Source organism: Tachyglossus aculeatus, assembly GCF_015852505.1.
Source record: "Tachyglossus aculeatus isolate mTacAcu1 chromosome 12 unlocalized genomic scaffold, mTacAcu1.pri SUPER_6_unloc_1, whole genome shotgun sequence".
Lineage (NCBI taxonomy): Eukaryota > Metazoa > Chordata > Mammalia > Monotremata > Tachyglossidae > Tachyglossus > Tachyglossus aculeatus.
The window spans coordinates 16,833,178-16,853,094 of record NW_024044828.1 but is presented as its reverse complement, the minus strand read 5'-3'; the positions used below and the strand labels follow the sequence as shown (position 1 = coordinate 16,853,094).

The following is a 19,917-nucleotide window of genomic DNA, read 5'->3' as shown; positions in this document are numbered from 1 at the left end:
CGACGGGCCCTACCCCGTCCTCTCCCTCGGTTCGGCCGTCTTGAGGGCGGCCCGCCGGGCGGTCCGGAGTGCGGGGGTGGGGGGGGGTTGGGGGCAGCCCGCCGGCCGGGGCCGACGGGGGTTGGCCCCGGGGCCGCGTCTCAGACGCGAGGCCGGGGCCGGAGAGCCCAAACGCCGAGTCTCGCGTGGCGGGTGGAAGCGAGGCCTATTTCACAAACACCACCGGGCTCGAGTTCCTGGAGGCCACCCAGGCCTGGAACACGTCCCTACGGGGGGAAGAGAGGGAAGGGGGGGTCGGCGCCACGGCTCAACGGGCCCCGCCCCCCCGCGCCTCCGGGCGGGGGGAGCCCCGCTTACCTGCAGTGTTTCACCACGCACTCGTTGCTGCAGTACTCGTTGTCCCAGTCCTTGCTGACGACGGGCGGGTTCTCGCAGCCCGAGCGCACGCAGCGGGGCTGAGGGGACAGTCCCACGGGCGAGCCGCTCACCAGCTCCACGTCCATCTGGGACGGGGACTCCACCTGGACGGGATCAATCCAACGCGTTGAGCGCTTAATGCGGCCCCCCGGGACACGGCGATGGAGGAGGGCAGCTCCCCCTTTTCGACTGTGAGCCCACTGTTGGGTAGGGACTGTCTCTATAAGTTGCCAATTTGTACTTCCCAAGCGCTTAGTCCGGTGCTCTGCACATAGTAAGCGCTCAATAAATACGATTGATGATGATGATGATGTGCGGAGCACCGGACTAAGCGCTTGGGAAGTCCAAGTCGGCAACTCGTAGAGACGGAGGGGGGCCCGCTCCCGTCCCCCGTCCCGAGCAGACGCCCCGGGCCGGCTTCCTTCGGAGGGAGGGAGGGAGCCCCGGCCCCAACCGGGTCCTCGGCGCCCGAGCGGAGGTGTCCCTCCCGCGCCCCCGCCTCACCTCGGGCACGACGTCCGCGATCATCTCGATGGCCTCGGGCGAGGCCGGGGCGTCCGCGGTCCGGGGCTCGGGGCCGGGCTCCAGGGCCGGGGGCGCGGGGGCCGGCTGGATCTGCAGGGCGGGCGGGGGCACGATCTTGATCTGCAGCGGCGGGGGCGGGGGCTGCTGCTGCTGCGGCTGCAGGTTGAGGCGCACCTTCTGCTGCTGCATGGCCTGCAGCGGCGGGGGCTGCTGCAGGATGGTCACCTGCTGCGGCGGGGGCGGCTGGGGCATCTGCTGCAGCGGCGGGGGCTGCAGCCGGGGCGGGGGCAGCTGGATGGAGGCGGCCAGCACCGAGCGGGTGACGATCTGGGCCTGGGGGCCGGCCGAGCTGGGGGCCGCCTGCAGCTGGCTCAGCTGCAGCCCCCGCGAGGTGACCACGGTGGCCGGGATGACGGTGACCATGCCCCCCTGGGACACGGCGATGGAGGAGGGCAGCTGGCCGGACGTCAGCATCTGCTTGGGGATGATGATCTTGGTGATGCTGGGCTGGCCGCCCGCCCCGCCGGGGGCCTGGTTGGTCACGTAGGACGACAGGGCCGAGTTGACCACGATCGAGGGGGACAGGGTGGGCGGCTCGGACGGCGCCGGGGGGGCGGGCGCCGCCGCGACGGCCGTGGCGGGGGCGGCGGGGGACGGGGTGGCGTTCTGCGGCGGCGGCGGCGGCGGCGGCGGGGCCGGCTCCAAGTCCACCGTCTCCACGGTCACCTGCGGGGAGAGGCGGGAGAGAGAGGGGGGCCGCCGTCAGCCGAGACCGGGAGACCACCACGCCCCTCTCCCCCCATTCCCAGCGCTTAGAACGGTGCTTTGCCCACGGTAAGCACTTGACGAATACCGTATCTTCTAGACTGCGAGCCCACTGTTGGGTAGGGACCGTCTCTATCTGTTGCCAAACTGTACTTTGTCATCATCGATCGTATTTATTGAGCGCTTACTGTGTGCACAGCACCGTACTAAGCGCTTGGGAAGTACAAGTTGGCAACATCTAGAGACAGTCCCTGCCCAACAGTGGGCTCACAGTCTAACCCAAGCGCTTAGTACAGTGCTCTGCACACAGCAAGCGCTCAATAAATACGACTGAATGAATTATGATCATTCGGCCCGGTGCCCCTGAGACCCCACCCTCTGAGGGCCTAACCGCCAACATGACATCTCATGATATATCATGATATCATCTCATGATATATCATATCTCATGATATATGGCATCTCTATTCGATAGTATTTATTGAGTGTTTACTGCGTGCAGAGCGCTGTACTGAGCGCTCGGAAAGTACAATTCGGCAACAGATAGAGACGGTCCCTGCCCAACAATGGGCTCACAGTCTAGAAGGGGGAGCAGGGGACGTGTCCACCAACTCCGTTGTAGGCTACTCTCCCGGGCCCTTAGGAAAGCGCTCTGCACACGGTAAGCGCCCAATGAACACCATTCATTCATTCAGCTGTATTTATTGAGCGCTTACCGTGTGCAGAGCACTGTATTAACCGCTTGGGAAGTACAAGTTGGCAACATATAGAGACGGTCCCTACCCAACAGCGGGCTACTGATTGACCAATCTGTGCAACGCTTGCTATAATAGTAATGATGGCATTTATTAAGTACTTGCTATAGGCCTGGCACTGTGCTGAGCGCTGGCGGGAGATAAAATGCCGTCTCATGAGACCCGATCCCTAGTTCCACACAGGGCTCACAATCTAACTCTAGACTGTAAACTCGTTCCGGGCAGGGAACGTGTCTGCCAATTCTGTTGCACTGTACTCTCCCAAGCGCTTAGTACAGTGCTCTGCACATAGTAAGCGCTCAATATATACCACTGAGAAGCAGCATGGCCTAGGGGACAGAGCGCAGGCCTGGCAATCAGAGGAGCTGAGTTCTAATCCTGGCTCTGCCACTTGTCTGCCGTGTGCCCTTGGGAAATTAACAACTCCTCTGTGCCTCGGTTACCTAATCAATCGCATTTATTGAGCGCTTACTGTGTGCAGAGCACTGTACTAAGCGCTTGGGAAGTACAAGTTGGCAACATATAGACAGAGTCCCTACCCAACAGTGGGTAATCGGCAAGAGGGGGACTCAACAACTGTTCTCCCTCCTTTTTAGGCTGTGAGCCCCAAGTGGGACCTGGAGAGCTTGTACCGACCCCACTGCTCAGCACAGCGTTTGGCACGTAGTGAGCCCTAACAAATACCATTGTCAACCCCGGGCCTTGCCGGGAAGGGTCGCTTTATTAATTTTTTTTTAAACAGCATCTTTTAAACGCTTATTGGGGGCCAGTCACCGTATTAAGCGCTGAGGTAGACACGGGCTAATCAGGTTGGACAAATCCCGTCTCCCATGGGGCTCACGGTCTTAATCCCCGTTTTACGGAGGAGGGAACCGAGGCCCGGGTAAGTGAGGTGACTTGCCCAGATAATAATAATTAATAAAGCAGCAGCGTGGCTCAGTGGAAGGAGCCCGGGCTGCGGAGTCAGAGGTCATGGGTTCAAATCCCGGCTCCGCCAACTGTCATTCAATCGTATTTATTGAGCGCTTACTGTGTACATGTTTATTACTCTATTTAGTTTACTTGTACATAGTTATTCTATTGGTTTTATTTGGTTTATATGTTTTGTTTGGTCGTCTGTCTCCCCCTCCTAGACTGTGAGCCCGCTGTTGGGTAGGGACCGTCTCTCTATGTTGCCGACTTGGACTTCCCGATACATATTTATTTTATTGATTTTATTTTGTTAATATGTTTTGGTTTGTCGTCTGTCTCCCCCTTCTAGACTGTGAGCTCGCTGTTGGGTAGGGACCGTCTCTCTGTGTTGCCGACTTGGACTTCCCAAGCGCTTAGTCCAGTGCTCTGCACACAGTAAGTGCCCAATAAATACGACTGAATGAATGAATGAATGGTCCGGAGCCCCCCGAGGGTAAGGCCCGGGTCTCGTGGGCAGCCTAGGGAGGGCTGGTGGTCCGACCCCGCCGGTCTCCCAACTTCAATCCGCCCCCCCGCCCCCCGGGTCTAGCCTCTCTGGGGGTTCAGAAGCCGCTAACGGAGGGGGCCCCTTCCCGCTCCTCCTCTCTCCGCCCCAGGAAAGCGCCCAGATCCCTCTTACCTGACACACCTGATTGGCTTTGTACGCGGCTAACGCCTTCAGGTATTCCTTCTTGGCGGCTTCGGTCTTCCTCTTGTACACCTGCGGGGGGGAGGGGACCGGGGGTCATTCATTCGTTCAATCGTATTTATTGAGCGCTGACTGTATGCAGAGCACTGGACTAAGCACTTGGGAAGTCCAAGTTGGCAACATAGAGGACGGTCCCTACCCAACAGCGGGCTCACAGTCTAGAAGGGGGAGACAGACAACAAAACATATTAACAAAACAAAATAGAATGAATATGTACAAGTAAAATAGAGTAATAAATACGTACAAAAATATATACATATACACAGGTGCTGCGGGGAGGGGAAGGAGGTAAGGTGGGGGTTGGGGGGAAAGGAAGGAGGGGGCTGAGTGTGGGAAGGCCTCCTGGAGGAGGTGAGCTCTCAGTAGGGCTTTGAAGGGACCGTCGGGGGTACAAGTTGGCAACATCTAGAGACGGTCCCTACCCAACAGCGGGCTCACAGTCTAGAAGGGGGAGACAGACAACAAAACATTAACAAAATAGAATAAATATGTACAAATAAAATAGAGTAACAGATACGTACAAACATATATACATATATACAGGTGCTGTGGGGAGGGGAGGGAGGTAGGATGGGGATGGGGAGAGGAAGGAGGGGGCTGAGTGTGGGAAGGCCTCCTGGAGGAGGTGAGCTCTCAGTAGGGCTCTGAGTGGGTACAAGTTGGCAACATACAGAGACAGTCCCTACCCAACAGTGGGCTCACAGTCTAGAAGGGGGAGACAGACAACAAAACAACACACATTAACAAAATAAAACAAATAGAATAAATATGTACAAGTAAAATAGAGTAATAAATCCGTACAAACATATATACATATATACAGGTGCTGTGGGGAGGGGAAGGAGGTAAGGCAGGGGGGATGGGGAGGGGGAGGAGGGGGAGAGGAAGGAGGGGGCTGAGTGTGGGTGGGAAGGCCTCCTGGAGGAGGTGAGCTCTCAGTCGGGCTTGGAAGGGAGGAAGAGGGCTAGCTTGGCGGATGTGCGGAGGGATTGGGGGCATTCCGGGCCAGTGGGAGGACGTGGGCCGGGGGTCGCTTCACCCGAGTAAGCATCGACCATCCCCTCCCCGTTCCTCCAACCCCACCAGAGACCCCAGGAAGAGGAGAGTGGAGCCGGCGCCTCATGTTCGTTTCGAGTGGTTCTTCCCTTCAGCCGCGCGGGTCTCACCAACTTCAACCAGTTTAGGTGAGGCCTAAACTGGGCCTCGCCGAGGGGGCCGGGGCGTCGGTCGGGCCCACGCCCTCACAGCCCGTCTCTGCCGCTCCCGCCCGCGGGGCCGGAGACGGGCGCCCGCGTCTCCCGTCGGAACGACTGGGGAATCCCGAGGCCCGGAGAGGTTCCGGGTTCCGTTAGAACCCGGGCTTCCTTTCCCTCGGGAGAGCTCGGCCCCTCCCTCGTTGGGGGATCCGCGCCCGCCCAACGCCCCTCACCTGTTTCTGCTCCTCGCCCAGGCTGTCCCACATGGAGGCCACAATCTTGGAGACCTCCCCGAAGGTGGCGTTGGGGTTCTGCCCCTTAATGGCCGCCTGCGTGTCCCGGAAGAACAGGGCGTACGCCGAGACCGGCTTCTGAGGCTCGTTGGGGTCTTTCTTTTTCTTCTTCTTGGGGGTCTTCTGCTTCTTGCCGGGCTCCACCACGATGGCCTTCTGGCTGGGGACCTGGGGGAGGGAAGGCGGCGGGAGGCCGTCACCCGGCGGGGGCGGAGGGGGGGGGAGGCCCCGGACTCGGGGGGCCCGAGGAGCGAGGCGGCGGGGGCGGGGGGAGGCTGCCCACCTGGCTGGCGGGGCGAGAGCGCCGGGAGCGGAGGGGTCGGGGAGAGGGGAGGGCGAGGGCCGGAGCGGGAAGCGGGGCCGAGCCGGGGCCGGGAAGGGGCGGGGCCCCGCGTCGCGCCCTCACCCTCCGCAAGTCCTCCACGTCGTCCTCGTGCAGGGAGCTGGCGGGCGACGGGGTGGTGGACAGCCGGTCCTCGGGGGACTGGGCCGGGGGAGGGAGGATGGTCCCGCCCCCGAGGCTCAGACCCAGCTGGGAACTCAGCTCCGACTGGTCGATGGTGGTCAGCTGGCTGTGCCCCATCAGGCCGGACGTCATGTCGGCCATCGGGACGTCGATGGTCACGGGCGGGTTGGCGCTGTACTGAGTGCCTATGGAGTGGTCCAGGTCCTGGCGGGGGCGGGGGGGGCGGGCGGGTTAGCGGGCGTCGCAGGGGCCCGGACCCGCCCCGCTTCCCAGACTCGGGACGGGGCCCCGGCAGGACGACGGGGACCACGGGCCAGGGGGCCGGTGGAGAACGACCGGGAGGCGGGGAGGGAGTCGTCCCGTCGCTCCGGGAGCCCGTTCTTCCCAAGGCGGGCGGGGGTAATAATAGTAACGACGATAACGATGGCATTTGTTAAACGCTTACTATGTGCAAAGCACTGTTCTAAGTGCTGGTGGGGGGGATACAGGGTGATCAGGTTGTCCCCCGTGGGGCTCGCAGTCTTAATCCCCACTTTACAGATGAGGGAACGAGGCTCAGAGAAGTTAAGTGACTTGCCCAAGGTCACACGGCAGACAGGTGGCGGAGCCGGGATTCGAACCCACGGCCTCCGACTCCGAAGCCCGGGCTCTCTCCACTGAGCCACGCTGCTTCCCGTCCGGAGTCGAGGGTGGTCCCCGGGGCTCCGTTTTGGGCGGGACGGCGGAGTCACGCCAAGCGGGCAGAGCAGCAGGCTGGAACCGGTGGGTTTCCAGATGAGTTTTCCGCTCTTCCGGCGGGGGACCCTCGCCGACTGGGGCCCTTCCCCGGCCGATTCCGCCGGAGCCGCGCCGTCCCAGCGGCCCCCCCGCCCCCCCCCGCCCCGACCGCGCGGCCCCCCGCCCCCTCCCCTTACCATGGCCAAGCCCCCGCTCAGGAGCCCGCCGCCCTGCTCCATCAAGCCGTGGGTCATGCCCACGGGCATATCCAGCGCCTGGACGCCGTACTGGGCCGAGAAGCTGCCGTCCTGCGAGGCCGTGGGGTCGCCCAGGTCGTCGAAGTGGCCCACCACGTCGGCCACGGCCAGCGAGGGGTCGGAGTCCAGGGAAATGGGCGGGATCTCAAACTCTTCATCACCCAGGCTGGGCGTGTGGAACGTCTGAAGGAGGGGAGAGGAGAGAGGTGAGGTGGGTTGGGGGGGTGAGGGAGGGAAGAGCCCCCGCTGCTCCCCGCGAAGGAGAGGGCGGGGGACGTGGCTCTCCCGTCCCGCCCCGTCCCCGGACAGCCGCGACACACTTAATCCCTCATCTCCTGACCTCCCCGTTCCCGGTTCTTCGCCCATTCCTATCCGACGGACGGCGGGCGGCCCTCCCCGCCTTCACAGCCTTGTCGAAGGGCACATCTCCTCCAAGAAGCCTTCCCCGACTGATCGCTCCTTTCCCAAACCCTCCCTCCAACCCCTCTCCATCCCCCCGCCTTACCTCCTTCCCTTCCCCACAGCACCTGTATTAGACTGTGAGCCCACTGTTGGGTAGGGACTGTCTCTATATGTTGCCAATTTGTACTTCCCAAGCGCTTAGTACAGCGCTCTGCACATAGTAAGCGCTCAATAAATACGATTGATGATGATGATGATGATGATGTAACCCCTCCTTCCTCTCCCCCTCCTCCCCATCTCCATCCCCCTTGCCTTACCTCCTAAGCCAAATCAATCAATCAATCAATCGTCCCCCTCTCCATCCCCCTTGCCTTACCTCCTAAGCCAAATCAATCAATCAATCAATCGTCCCCCTCTCCATCCCCCTTGCCTTACCTCCTAAGCCAAATCAATCAATCGTATTTATTGAGCGCTTACTGTGTGCAGAGCACTGGACTAAGCGCTCGGGAAGTCCAAGTTGGCAACATCTAGAGACAGTCCCTACCCAACAGTGGGCTCCCAGTCTAAAAGGGGGAGACGGAGAACAAAACCAGACATACTAACAGAATAAAATAAATAGAATAGATATGTACAACTAAAATAAATAAATAAATAGAATAATACTTATCAAAGTATCTTCCAGAGAGCTGACCAATCATTCATTCATTCAACCGATGGTATTTATTGAGTGCTTACTATCTGCAGAGCATTGTACTAAGCACTTGGGAGAGTCCAATAGACAAAAGAGTTAGAAAGGCAAAGAGGTATATATGTTTGTACAGATTTCTTACTCTACTTATTTATTTTACTTGTACATATCTATCCTATTTATTTTATTTTGTTAATACGTTTGGTTTTGTTCTCTGTCTCCCCCTTCTAGACTGCGAGCCCGCTGTTGGGTAGGGACCGTCTCTAGATGTTGCCAGCTTGGACTTCCCAAGCGCTTAGTACGGCGCTCTGCACACAGTAAGCGCTCACTAAATACGACTGATTGATTGATCCCTTCTGCGTCGCCTTTGAGCTTGATCTGCCCTCTTTCGTCCCCCCTCCCTCGGCCCGACAGCGCTCACGTCCGTATCCGTAATTGATTCATTTATATTAACGTCCGCCTGCCTCCTCCTCTACGACCATACGCTCGCTGTGGGAAGGGAACGTGTCTACTAGCTCTATTGTGCTGTACCCTCCCGAGCACTCGGTGCGGTGCTCTGCACACAGTAAGCGCTCAATAAATACGATTGATTGATTGATTGAACCCCCTTTCTCGGCCGAGACTCTTCTGAACAACCCTTTCCCCCGCCCCAGGTGGGCTCCAAAATCCATTCGGGCCTACGGTTTGCCGGGCTCTGAGGCTGCGCCTGCTCTGTTGAACCCCAAACGCAACACCCTAAATCGGTGTGGCTCAGTGGAAAGAGCCCGGGCTATGGAGTCAGAGGTCATGGGTTCAAATCCCGGCTCCGCCAATTGTCATTCGTTCATTCAATCGTATTTATTGAGCGCTTCCTGTGTGCAGAGCACTGGACTAAGCGCTTGGGAAGTCCAAGTTGGCAACACATAGAGACGGTCCCTACCCGACGGCGGGCTCACAGTCTAGAAGGCGGGGGACAGACAGCAAAACAAGACATATTAACAAAATAAAATAAATAGAATACGTACAAATAAGATAGAGTAATAAATACAAACATTATACATATACAAGTATATATATATATAGTCAGCTGTGTGACTTTGGGCAAGTCACTTAACTTCTCTGGGCCTCAGTTCCCTCAACTGCAAAATGGGGATGAAAACTGTGAGCCCCCCAGGGGACAACCTGATCACCTTGTATCCTCTCCAGTGCTTAGAACAGTGCTTTGCACATAGTAAGTGCTTAATAAATGACATTATTATTATTATTATTATTATTATTATTATCATCCAGTCAGCCCACCCGGCCAGCCCAGGAATTCCAACCCTTCCTGGCCAGCTCCAGCTTTTCTGTCTCCTCTCTTCTCTCTCTCTCGCTCTCTCCCTCTCTTCTTTCTCTCTTTTCTCTCTCCCCCTAGAGAGGCCTCCCCTCCCCTCCCCTCTGTCCCCACCACAAGCCCCAGGACCCAGTCCCCTCCGCCGGGCCACCGTGAGCCCGACGCTCCCTCCCTCGTCCGCTCGGGCCCAGGAAGCCCTTCCGTCCCAAGGACCGGGAAAAGCGGGGACAGAGTCCCCAGCCACGGAGACGTAGCCTGGAGAGGGCCAGAGTCGATCAATCGATCAATCAGTCGTATTTATTGAGCGCTTACTGTGTGCAGAGCACTGGACTCAGCGCTTGGGAAGTCCAAGTTGGCAACATATGGAGACAGTCCCTACGCAGCAGTGGGCTCACAGTCTAAAAGGGGGAGACGGAGAACAAAACCAAACATACTAACAAAGTAAAATAAATAGAATAGATGTGTACAAGTAAAATGAATAAAAAGAGTAATAAATAGATAAATAAATAATAGATAATTATCATTATTATTAATAATAATGATGATCATAATAATGATAATAACAATGATGATGATGATGATAATAATAATAATAATAATAATAATAATAAATAGAGTCGACTGACAGAGTGCAGGATCCCGCTTGGGTCCTCCCAGCCGGGCCCGCCGGAGGAACGCAGACAACGGGCTCCCACTGGCCGCCGTCTCGACCCCCGGCTCGTGATTCTCCCGCCGACCGGCCCCTCCGTCCCACCCCTACGGGCCCAGCGCGCCGCGTCCCGACTGTCAGAGCTGCCCTTTGACGGCCGAGAACCGCGCTAGCCACTTCTCCCCGTAACCGGGCCCGGGTCCTGGCCAAACAGCAGAGCGGGAAACACCACCTCCGCCCACCTCGAGCCCTCCCGGGTGGCGGCAGAATCCCGCGAAGGCCCGGGAAGCGGCCGTAGCCCACTGAAATGACACGTGGGTGATGGGTTTGAACACCCGCTCTGACTCTCCTTTTTCGTTGGCATTTATTAAGCGCTTACTCTGTGCCAAGCACTGTTCTAAGCGCTGGGGAGGTTACAAGGTGATCGGGTTGTCCCGCGGGGGGCTCACAGCCTTCATCCCCATTTTCCAGATGAGGGAACTGAGGCCCAGAGAAGTGAAGTGACTTGCCCAAAGTCACCCAGCTGACAATTGGCGGAGCCGGGACTTGAACCTATGACCTCCGACTCCAAAGCCTGGGCTCTTTCCACTGAGCCACGCTGCTTCATCATCCCTGACCCTCACCTGCCCTTCTCAATCAATCCATCAGTGGTCATTAGGGGCTCAATAGGAGGCCTTCCCAGACTGAGCCCCTTCATCATCATCATCATCAATCGCATTTATTGAGTGCTTACTGTGTGCAGAGCACTGTACTAAGTGCTTGGGAAGTACAAATTGGCAACATATAGAGACAGTCCCTACCCAACAGTGGGCTCACAGTCTAAAAGACTTCCTCTCCCCCTCTTCCTCCCTTCCTTCCTTCCTCTCCCCCTCGACCCCCTCTCCATCCCCCCCATCTTACCTCCTTCCCTTCCCCACAGCACCTGTGCATATGTATATATGTTTGTACATATTTATTACTCTATTTATTTATCTTACTTGTACATATCTATTCTATTTATTTAATTTTTTAGTATGTTTTGTTTTGTTCTCTGTCTCCCCCTTCTAGACTGTGAGCCCCCTGTTGGGTAGGGACCGTCTCTATATGTTGCCAACTTGTACTTCCCAAGCGCTTAGTACAGTGCTCTGCACACAGTAAGCGCTCAATAAATACGATTGATTGATTGATTGGTATTCATTGAGCACTCTCTGGGTACGAAGCACTGTACTGAACACCTGGGAGATATTTACCATTCTATTTTGTTAAAGATGTGCATCTAGCTTTACTTCTATTTATTCCGATGACTTGACACCCGTCCACCTGTTTTGTTTCGTTGTCTGTCTCCCCCTTCTAGACTGTGAGCCCCTGTTGGGTAGGGACCGGCTCTATATGTTGCCGACTTGTACTTCCCAAGCGCTTAGTACGGTGCTCCGCACACAGTAAGCGCTCAATACGACTGAATGAATGAATGAAGCAATCATCATCAATCGTATTTATTGAGCGCTTACTATGTGCAGAGCACTGTATTAAGTGCTTGGGAAGTACAAATTGACAACATATAGAGACAGTCCCTACCCAACAGTGGGCTCACAGTCTAAAAGGGGGAGACAGAGAACAAAACCAAACATACTAACAAAATAAAATAAATAGGATAGATATGTACAAGTAAAATAAATAAATAAATAAATAAAATAAACCAATCAAGTCGGTTGACAGGATCCTCGCTAACGAGGGGCTATGAAGGTGGAGACGGACGGTAAAATAAATTCCAGGATAAGTGGTGTGGGGCTGGGGAGACGATTCGAGGGCTTCTGAGACAGGATCGGGGCGGAAAGGCTTTTGACCGCACTGACTGAGCCCGACGGCTTTCTCTCCTTAGCTGGGGATCAAATGTCTCTGATCAATAATAACAATAATAATTGCGGTACACGTTAAGCGCTTTCTACACCCTAAGAGGTGTGTTAAGCAATGGAGTTGCTAACCCCCTCTAGACTGTTCATTCATTCATTCAATCGTATTTATTGAGCGCTCACTGTGTGCAGAGCACTGTACTAAGCGCTTGGGAAGTACAAGTCGGCAACATCTAGAGACGGTCCCTACCCGACAACGGGCTCACAGTCTAAAAGGGGGAGACAAGACAACAAAACAAAACACGTGGACGGGTGTCATCAGAATAAATAGAAGTAAAGCTAGACCGTAAGCTCCTCACGGGCAGTCAGTCAATCGTATTTATTTAGTGCTTACTGTATAAAGGGCATATAAAGGGCACTGTACTAAGCGCTTGGGAGAGTACACTCTAACAATAGCACAGATCCATTCCCTGCCCTCCAGGAGCTCATAGGCTACAGAGGGTGACAGATATTAATATGAATAAATAAATTACAGAATCTACCGAAGCGCTGCGGGGCTGGGAAGGGAGATGAATTCAGGGAGAAAGTCGGGGCAATGGAGAAGGGAGTATCATCATCATCATCAATCGTATTTATTGAGCGCTTACTATGTGCAGAGCACTGTACTAAGCGCTTGGGAAGTACAAGTTGGCAACATATAGAGACAGTCCCTACCCAACAGTGGGCTCACAGTCTAAAAGGGGGAGACGGAGAACAAACCAAACATACTAACAAAATAAAGTAAATAGAATAGATATGTACAAGTAAAATAAATAGAGTAATAAATATGTACAAACATATATACATATATACAGGTGCTGTGGGGAAGGGAATGAGGTAAGATGGGGGGGATGGAGAGGGGGACGAGGGGGAGAGGAAGGAAGGGGCTGAGTGTGGGAAGGCCTCCTGGAGGAGGTGAGCTCTCAGCAGGGCCTTGAAGGGAGGAAGAGAGCTAGCTCGGCGGAGGGGCAGTGGGAGGGAGTAGAAGAAAAGCAGCGTGGCTCAGTGGCAAGGGCCCGGGCTTTGGAGTTGGAGGTCATGGGTTCAAATCCCGGCTCTGCCAAGTGTCAGCTGTGTGACTTTGGGCAAGTCACTTCACTGGGCCTCAGTTCCCTCATCTGTAAAACGGGGATGAAGACTGTGAGCCCCCTGTGGGACAACCCGATCACCTTGTAACCTCCCCAGTGCTTAGAACAGTGCTTTGCACATAGTAAACGCTCAATAAATGCCATTATTATTATTATTGTTATTATTACAGTGCTCTGCGAGCACTCCAAACGACTGACGGATTGGTTGCGGGTAACAGCTGCTTCTCCAGCTCCTCAACCTCTCGGCCCACACCTCCCGGGGCCACCGCGAGCACCCCGGTTAGGAGCTCGGGGGACGCGCTTTGGGCGGGGCGGCACTCGCCACGCTCTCCATCTCCAGAAAAGGGTTCAGCTCCAGATGCCGAGGCCTCCTTCGGAGTCGCGAGGAAGCGGGGATAATTCCGGGCCTGCTGTGCCTCCGCCCCGCTCCTTCCCGGGAAGCGGCACGCGTCCGATGCCGACGGCATTCCTCACGCCGGGATCTCAAAGCCCTTAGCAAATGGTCGCTATTTCGGCTCCCCCCTCATTACCGCCCTTCGGTTCGTGGGGAAACCGTGACCCAGAAAAGTCAGAGAGGCTTGGCCAAGCCCTGAGTCAGTAGCCTAATCGCAAACAGACGCCTCAACTCCAAGCTCCCGCCCCACCCCGGTGACAGCGTCCTCCCTCCACTTCTCCGGCAACGACGTCTTCAGGTCTTTCATCATCATCAGTCGTATTTATTGAGCGCTTACTGTGTGCAGAGCACCGGACTAAGCGCTTGGGAAGTCCAAGTTGGCAACATAGAGAGACGGTCCCTACCCAATAGTGGGCTCACAGTCTAAAAGGTCTTTCCTTCTCTCAGCGTCCGTCTCCCCCTCTAGACCGTAAGCTCGCTGTGGGCGGGGGAGGTGTCTGTCTGTCAATCAATCAATCGATCGATCATATTTATTGAGCGCTTACTGTGTGCAGAGCACTGGACTGAGCGCTTCGGAAGTACAAGTTGGCAACATAGAGAGACGGTCCCTACCCAATAGTGGGCTCACGGTCTAAAAGGTCTTTCCTTCTCTTAGCGTCCGTCTCCCCCTCTAGACCGTAAGCTCGCTGTGGGCGGGGGAGGTGTCTGTCTGTCAATCAATCAATCGATCGATCATATTTATTGAGCGCTTACTGTGTGCAGAGCACTGGACTGAGCGCTTCGGAAGTACAAGTTGGCAACATAGAGAGACGGTCCCTACCCAATAGTGGGCTCACGGTCTAAAAGGTCTTTCCTTCTCTTAGCGTCTGTCTCCCCCTCTACACCGTAAGCTCGCTGTGGGCGGGGGAGGTATCTGTCTGTTAATCAATCAATCAATCGATCATATTTATTGAGCACTTACTGTGTGCAGAGCACTGGACTGAGCGCTTGGGAAGTCCAAGTTGGCAACATAGAGAGACAGTCCCTACCCAATAGTGGGCTCACGGTCTAAAAGGTCTTTCCTTCTCTTAGCGTCCGTCTCCCCCTCTAGAACGTAAGCTCGCTGTGGGCGGGGGAGGTATCTGTCTGTTAATCAATCAATCAATCGATCATATTTATTGAGCGCTTACTGTGTGCAGAGCACTGGACTAAGCGCTTGGGAAGTCTAAGTTGGCAACATAGAGAGACGGTCCCTACCCAATAGTGGGCTCACAGTCTAAAAGGTCTTTCCTTCTCTTAGCGTCCGTCTCCCCCTCTAGACCGTAAGCTCGCTGTGGGCGGGGGAGGTATCTGTCTGTTAATCAATCAATCGATCATATTTATTGAGCGCTTACTGTGTGCAGAGCACTGGACTAAGCGCTTGGGAAGTCTAAGTTGGGAACATAGAGAGACGGTCCCTACCCAATAGTGGGCTCACGGTCTAAAAGGTCTTTCCTTCTCTTAGCGTCCGTCTCCCCCTCTAGACCGTAAGCTCGCTGTGGGCGGGGGAGGTATCTGTCTGTCAATCAATCAATCAATCAATCATATTTATTGAGCGCTTACTGTGTGCAGAGCACCGTACTAAGCGCTTGGGAAGTACAAGCTGGCAACATAGAGAGACAGTCCCTACCCAATAGTGGGCTCACAGTCTAAAAGGTCTTTCCTTCTCTCAGTGTCCGTCTCCCCCTCTAGACCGTAAGCTCACTGTGGGCGGGGGAGGTGTCTGTCTGTCAATCAATCAATCGATCGTATTTATTGAGCGCTTACTGTGTGCGGAGCACTGGACTGAGCGCTTGGGAAGTCCAAGTTGGCAACATAGAGAGATGGTCCCTACCCAACAGTGGGCTCACAGTCTAAAAGGGGGAGACAGAGAACAAAACCAAACATACTAACAAAATAAAATAAGCGTGGCTCAGTGGAAAGAGCCCGGGCTTTGGAGTCAGAGGTCGTGGGTTCAAATCCCGGCTCCGCCAATTGTCAGCTGGGTGACTTTGGGCAAGCCACTTCACTTCTCTGGGCCTCGGTTCCCTCATCTGGAAAATGGGGATGAAGACTGTGAGCCCCCCGTGGGACAACCTGATCACCTTGTAACCTCCCTAGCGCTTAGAACAGTGCTTTGCACATAGTAAGCGCTTAATAAGTGCCATCATCATTATTATTATTATTCTCAGCTGTGTGACTTTGGGCAAGTCGCTTCCCTTCTCCTGGCCTCAGTGACCTCCTCTGCAAAATGGGGATGAAGACCGTGAGCCCCACGTGGGACATCCTAATTACCTTTCATTCATTCAGTCAATCGTATTTATTGAGCGCTTACTGTGTGCAGAGCACTGGACTAAGCGCTTGGGAAGGACAAATCGGGAACATGCAGAGACGGTCCCTACCCAACAACGGGCTCCCAGTCTAGACGGGGTAGACAGGCAACAAAACAAGTAGACAGGTGTCAACACCACCAGAATAAACACAATTATAGCTCAGGCACATCACTGTAGCGTGGCTCAGTGGACAGAGCCCGGGCTATGGGTTCTGTGTGACCTTGGGCCAGTCACTTCACTTCTCTGGGCCTCAGTTCCCTCCTCTGGAAAAGGGGGATGAAGACTGGAAGCCCCCCGTGGGATGACCTGATCACCTCGTAACCTCCCCAATTCAATAAATACGATGGAATTGAATTGCCTTGACATCCCATCCGACGCTCTCCCTGCTCCCCAGGAGGTGACCTCAAGCCTTGGGTTCAAATCCCGACTCTGCCAATTGTCAGCTGTGTGACTTTGGGCAAGACACTTCACATCTCCGAGCCTCAGTCCCCTCATCTGGAAAATGGGGATGAAGACTGTGAGCCCCCCATGGGACAACCTGATCGCTCTGTAACCTCCCCAGCGCTTAGAACAGTGCTTAACAAATGCCATCGTTATTATTATTATTACTTCCAAGCGCTTAGTCCAGTGCTCTGCACGCAGTAAGCGCTCAATAAATACGATGGAACTGAATTGCCTTGACATCCCATCCGACGCTCTCCCTGCTCCCCAGGAGGTGACCTCAAGCCTTGGGTTCAAATCCTGACTCTGCCAATTGTCAGCTGTGTGACTTTGGGCAAGACACTTCACTTCTCCGGGCCTCAGTTCCCTCATCTGTAAAACGGGGATGAAGACTGTGAGCCCCACATGGGACCACCTGATCACCTTGTAACCTCCCCAGCGCTTAGAACAGTGCTTTGCACATAGTAAGCGCTTAATAAATGCCATTATTATTATCATTATTATGGGGTCCCTCCCACCTGCGACGGCGGCTGGTGCTCACCTCGGCCCCCGACAAGAAGGGGTGGGAGGTCCCCGCGATGGTCAGGTAGTTGTCACTTCCTCCGGGGAACTGGAAACCAAAAAGGGATGGAGGGAAGGAGGAGGGAGTCAGGAGCAGGGCCCCCGCTCCCGCCTCCAGCAGCGTGGCTCAGTGGAAAGAGCCCGGGCTTTGGAGTCGGAGGTCACGGGTTCAAATCCCGGCTCCGCCACTTGCCAGCTGGGTGACTTTGGGCAAGTCACTTCACTTCTCCGGGCCTCAGTTCCCTCATCCGTCAAATGGGGATGAAGACCGTGAGCCCCGCCGTGGGACCACCTGATCACATTGTAACCTCCCCAGCCCGCTTAGAACAGTGCTTTGCACATAGTAAGTGCTTAATAAAGGCCATCATTATTATTATTATTATTTGGGCAAGTCACTTCACTTCTCTGGGCCTCAGTTCTCTCATCCGTAAAATGGGGATTAAGACTGTGACCCCACCGTGGGACCACCTGATCACCTTGTAACTTCCCCAGCGCTTAGAACAGTGCTTTGCACATAGTAAGTGCTTAACAAATGCCATCATTATTATTATTACTTGGGCAAGTCACAACTTCTCTGTGGCTCAGTTCCCTCATCTGTAAAATAGGGATGAAGCCTGTGACCCCACCGTGGGACTACCTGGTCACCTTGTAACCTCCCCAGCGCTAAGAACAGTGCTTTGCACATAGTAAGCGCTTAACAAATGCCATCATTATTATTATTATTTGGGCAAGCCACAACTTCTCTGTGCCTCAGTCCCCTCATCTGTAAAACGGGGATGAAGACCACGAGCCCCCGATCACCGCCTGATCACCTTGTAACCTCCCCAGTGCTCAGAACAGTGCTTTGCACATAGTAAGCGCTTAACAAATACCATTATTATTATTATTATTATTGTTATTATCCACTGCGGCCCCACGGGGGACAATCTGATCGCCTTGTCTCCCCTCCCCAGCGCTTAGAACAGTGCTTTGCACATAGTAAGCGCTTAACAAATACCATCACTATTATTATTATTATTATCCACTGCAGCCCCACGTGGGACAATCCGATCGCCTTGTATCCCCTCCCCAGCGCTTAGAACAGTGCTTTGCACATAGTAAGCGCTTAACAAATGCCACTATCACTATTAAAATGGGGATTGATTGGGAGCCCCACAAGGGACAACCTGATCACCTTGTATCCCCCCCAGCGCTTAGAACAGTGCTTTGCACATAGTAAGCGCTTAACAAATACCATCATCATTATTATTATTATCCACCGCGGCCCCACGTGGGACAATCTGATCGCCTTGTCTCCCCTCCCCAGCGCTTAGAACAGTGCTTTGCACATAGTAAGCGCTTAACAAATACCATCATTATTATTATTATTATCCACTGCGGCCCCACGGGGGACAATCCGATCGCCTTGTATCCCCCCAGCGCTTAGAACAGTGCTTTGCACATAGTAAGCGCTTAACAAATACCATCATTATTATTATTATTATTATCCACTGCGGCCCCACGTGGGACAATCCGATCGCCTTGTATCCCCTCCCCAGCGCTCAGAACAGTGCTTTGCACATAGTAAGCGCTTAACAAATGCCATTATCACTATTAAAATAGGGATTGATTGTGAGCCCCACAAGGGACAACCTGATCACCTTGTATCCCCCCCAGCGCTTAAAACAGTGCTTTGCACATAGTAAGCGCTTAACAAATACCATTATTATTATTATTATCCACTGCGGCCCCACGTGGGACAATCTGATCGCCTTGTCTCCCCTCCCCAGCGCTTAGAACAGTGCTTTGCACATAGTAAGCGCTTAACAAATACCATCATTATTATTATTATTATTATTATTATCCACTGCGGCCCCACGTGGGACAATCTGATCGCCTTGTCTCCCCTCCCCAGCGCTTAGAACAGTGCTTTGCACATAGTAAGCGCTTAACAAATACCATCATTATTATTATTATTATTATTATTATCCACTGCGGCCCCACGTGGGACAATCTGATCACCTTGTACCCCCTCCCCAGCGCTTAGAACAGTGCTTTGCACATAGTAAGCGCTTAACAAATACCATCATTATTATTATTATTATCCACTGCGGCCCCACGTGGGACAATCTGATCACCTTGTACCCCCTCCCCAGCGCTTAGAACAGTGCTTTGCACATAGTAAGCGCTTAACAAATACCATCATTATTATTATTATTATTATTATTATCCACTGAGGCCCCACGTGGGACAATCTGATCGCCTTGTTCCCCCCCCCAGCGCTTAGAACAGTGCTTTGCACATAGTAAGCGCTTAACAAATACCATCATTATTATTATTATTATTATTATTATCCACTGCGGCCCCACGTGGGACAATCTGATCGCCTTGTCTCCCCTCCCCAGCGCTTAGAACAGTGCTTTGCACATAGTAAGCGCTTAACAAATACCATCATCATTATTATTATTATCCACTGCGGCCCCACGTGGGACAATCTGATCACCTTGTACCTCCTCCCCAGCGCTTAGAACAGTGCTTTGCACAGAGTAAGCGCTTAACAAATACCATCATTATTATTATTATTATTATCCACTTTGGCCCCACGTGGGACAATCTGATCGCCTTATAACCCCCCCCCCCCACAGCGCTCAGAACAGTGCTTGGCACATAGTAAGCGCTTAACAAATGCCGCCATTATTATTATTATTTGGGCCAGCCACAACTTCCCTGGGCCTCAGTCCCCTCATCTGCAGTATGGGGATGAAGGCTGTGAGCCCCATGATTACTCTGCATCCTCCCCAGCGCTTAGTACAGTGCTTGGCACGTCTTAAGCGCCTAATAAATTCCATTATTACTTTAACCTGTCCTTCCCAAGCGCTTAGTCCAGTGCTCTGCACACAGTAATCGCCCAATAAATACGATTATTATTATTATTATTATAATTATTGTGATGATGATGATGATTACCTCCATCTTCTCCCCGGGCCCGTCCTTTTTTCCCACCCCCCCCCCACCCCACTTCCCGACCTTTCCTCCCCCCTTCTTCCCCTCACCGGAACCGGAATTCCGTCACTTCCGGCGGAGTAAAGGGGAGGGGACAGAGCGGCCTCCCCCGTCGAAGCGGACCGCTCCCCGGCGCCCCCGCGCGGCCGG

At 54.2% G+C, this 19,917-nt stretch overlaps 1 protein-coding gene across 2 annotated transcripts; it reads right to left on the bottom strand.

Moving 5' to 3' along the window:
• Positions 1–140: 140 nt before the first annotated feature.
• Positions 141–19,760, bottom strand: TOX4 (TOX high mobility group box family member 4). 2 transcript variants are annotated; one of them, XM_038741238.1, is made up of 9 exons: positions 19,732–19,760; positions 16,766–16,834; positions 6,993–7,235; positions 6,019–6,282; positions 5,553–5,780; positions 4,054–4,134; positions 922–1,668; positions 358–521; positions 141–266 (listed from the first exon to the last, which is right to left on the bottom strand). In XM_038741238.1, the coding sequence occupies exons 1-9, from the start codon at positions 19,735–19,737 to the stop codon at positions 206–208; spliced, it is 1,863 nt and encodes a 620-aa protein (XP_038597166.1). In that variant the 5' UTR covers positions 19,738–19,760; the 3' UTR covers positions 141–205. The 2 variants fall into 2 exon arrangements, with proteins under 2 accessions (XP_038597166.1, XP_038597167.1); XM_038741239.1 differs by having other exon boundaries at positions 4,063–4,134.
• Between the last annotated feature and the right edge of the window lie 157 nt (positions 19,761–19,917).

Excerpts from the sequence above, each read along its gene's own strand:
- TOX4 (XM_038741238.1), bottom strand. Across the intron at positions 6,283-6,992 it reads TGAGCGGGGGCTTGGCCATG|GACCTGGACCACTCCATAGG; the intron begins GTAAGGGGAGGG and ends CGCCCCCGCCAG. Across the intron at positions 522-921 it reads TCGCGGACGTCGTGCCCGAG|GTGGAGTCCCCGTCCCAGAT; the intron begins GTGAGGCGGGGG and ends GATCCCGTCCAG.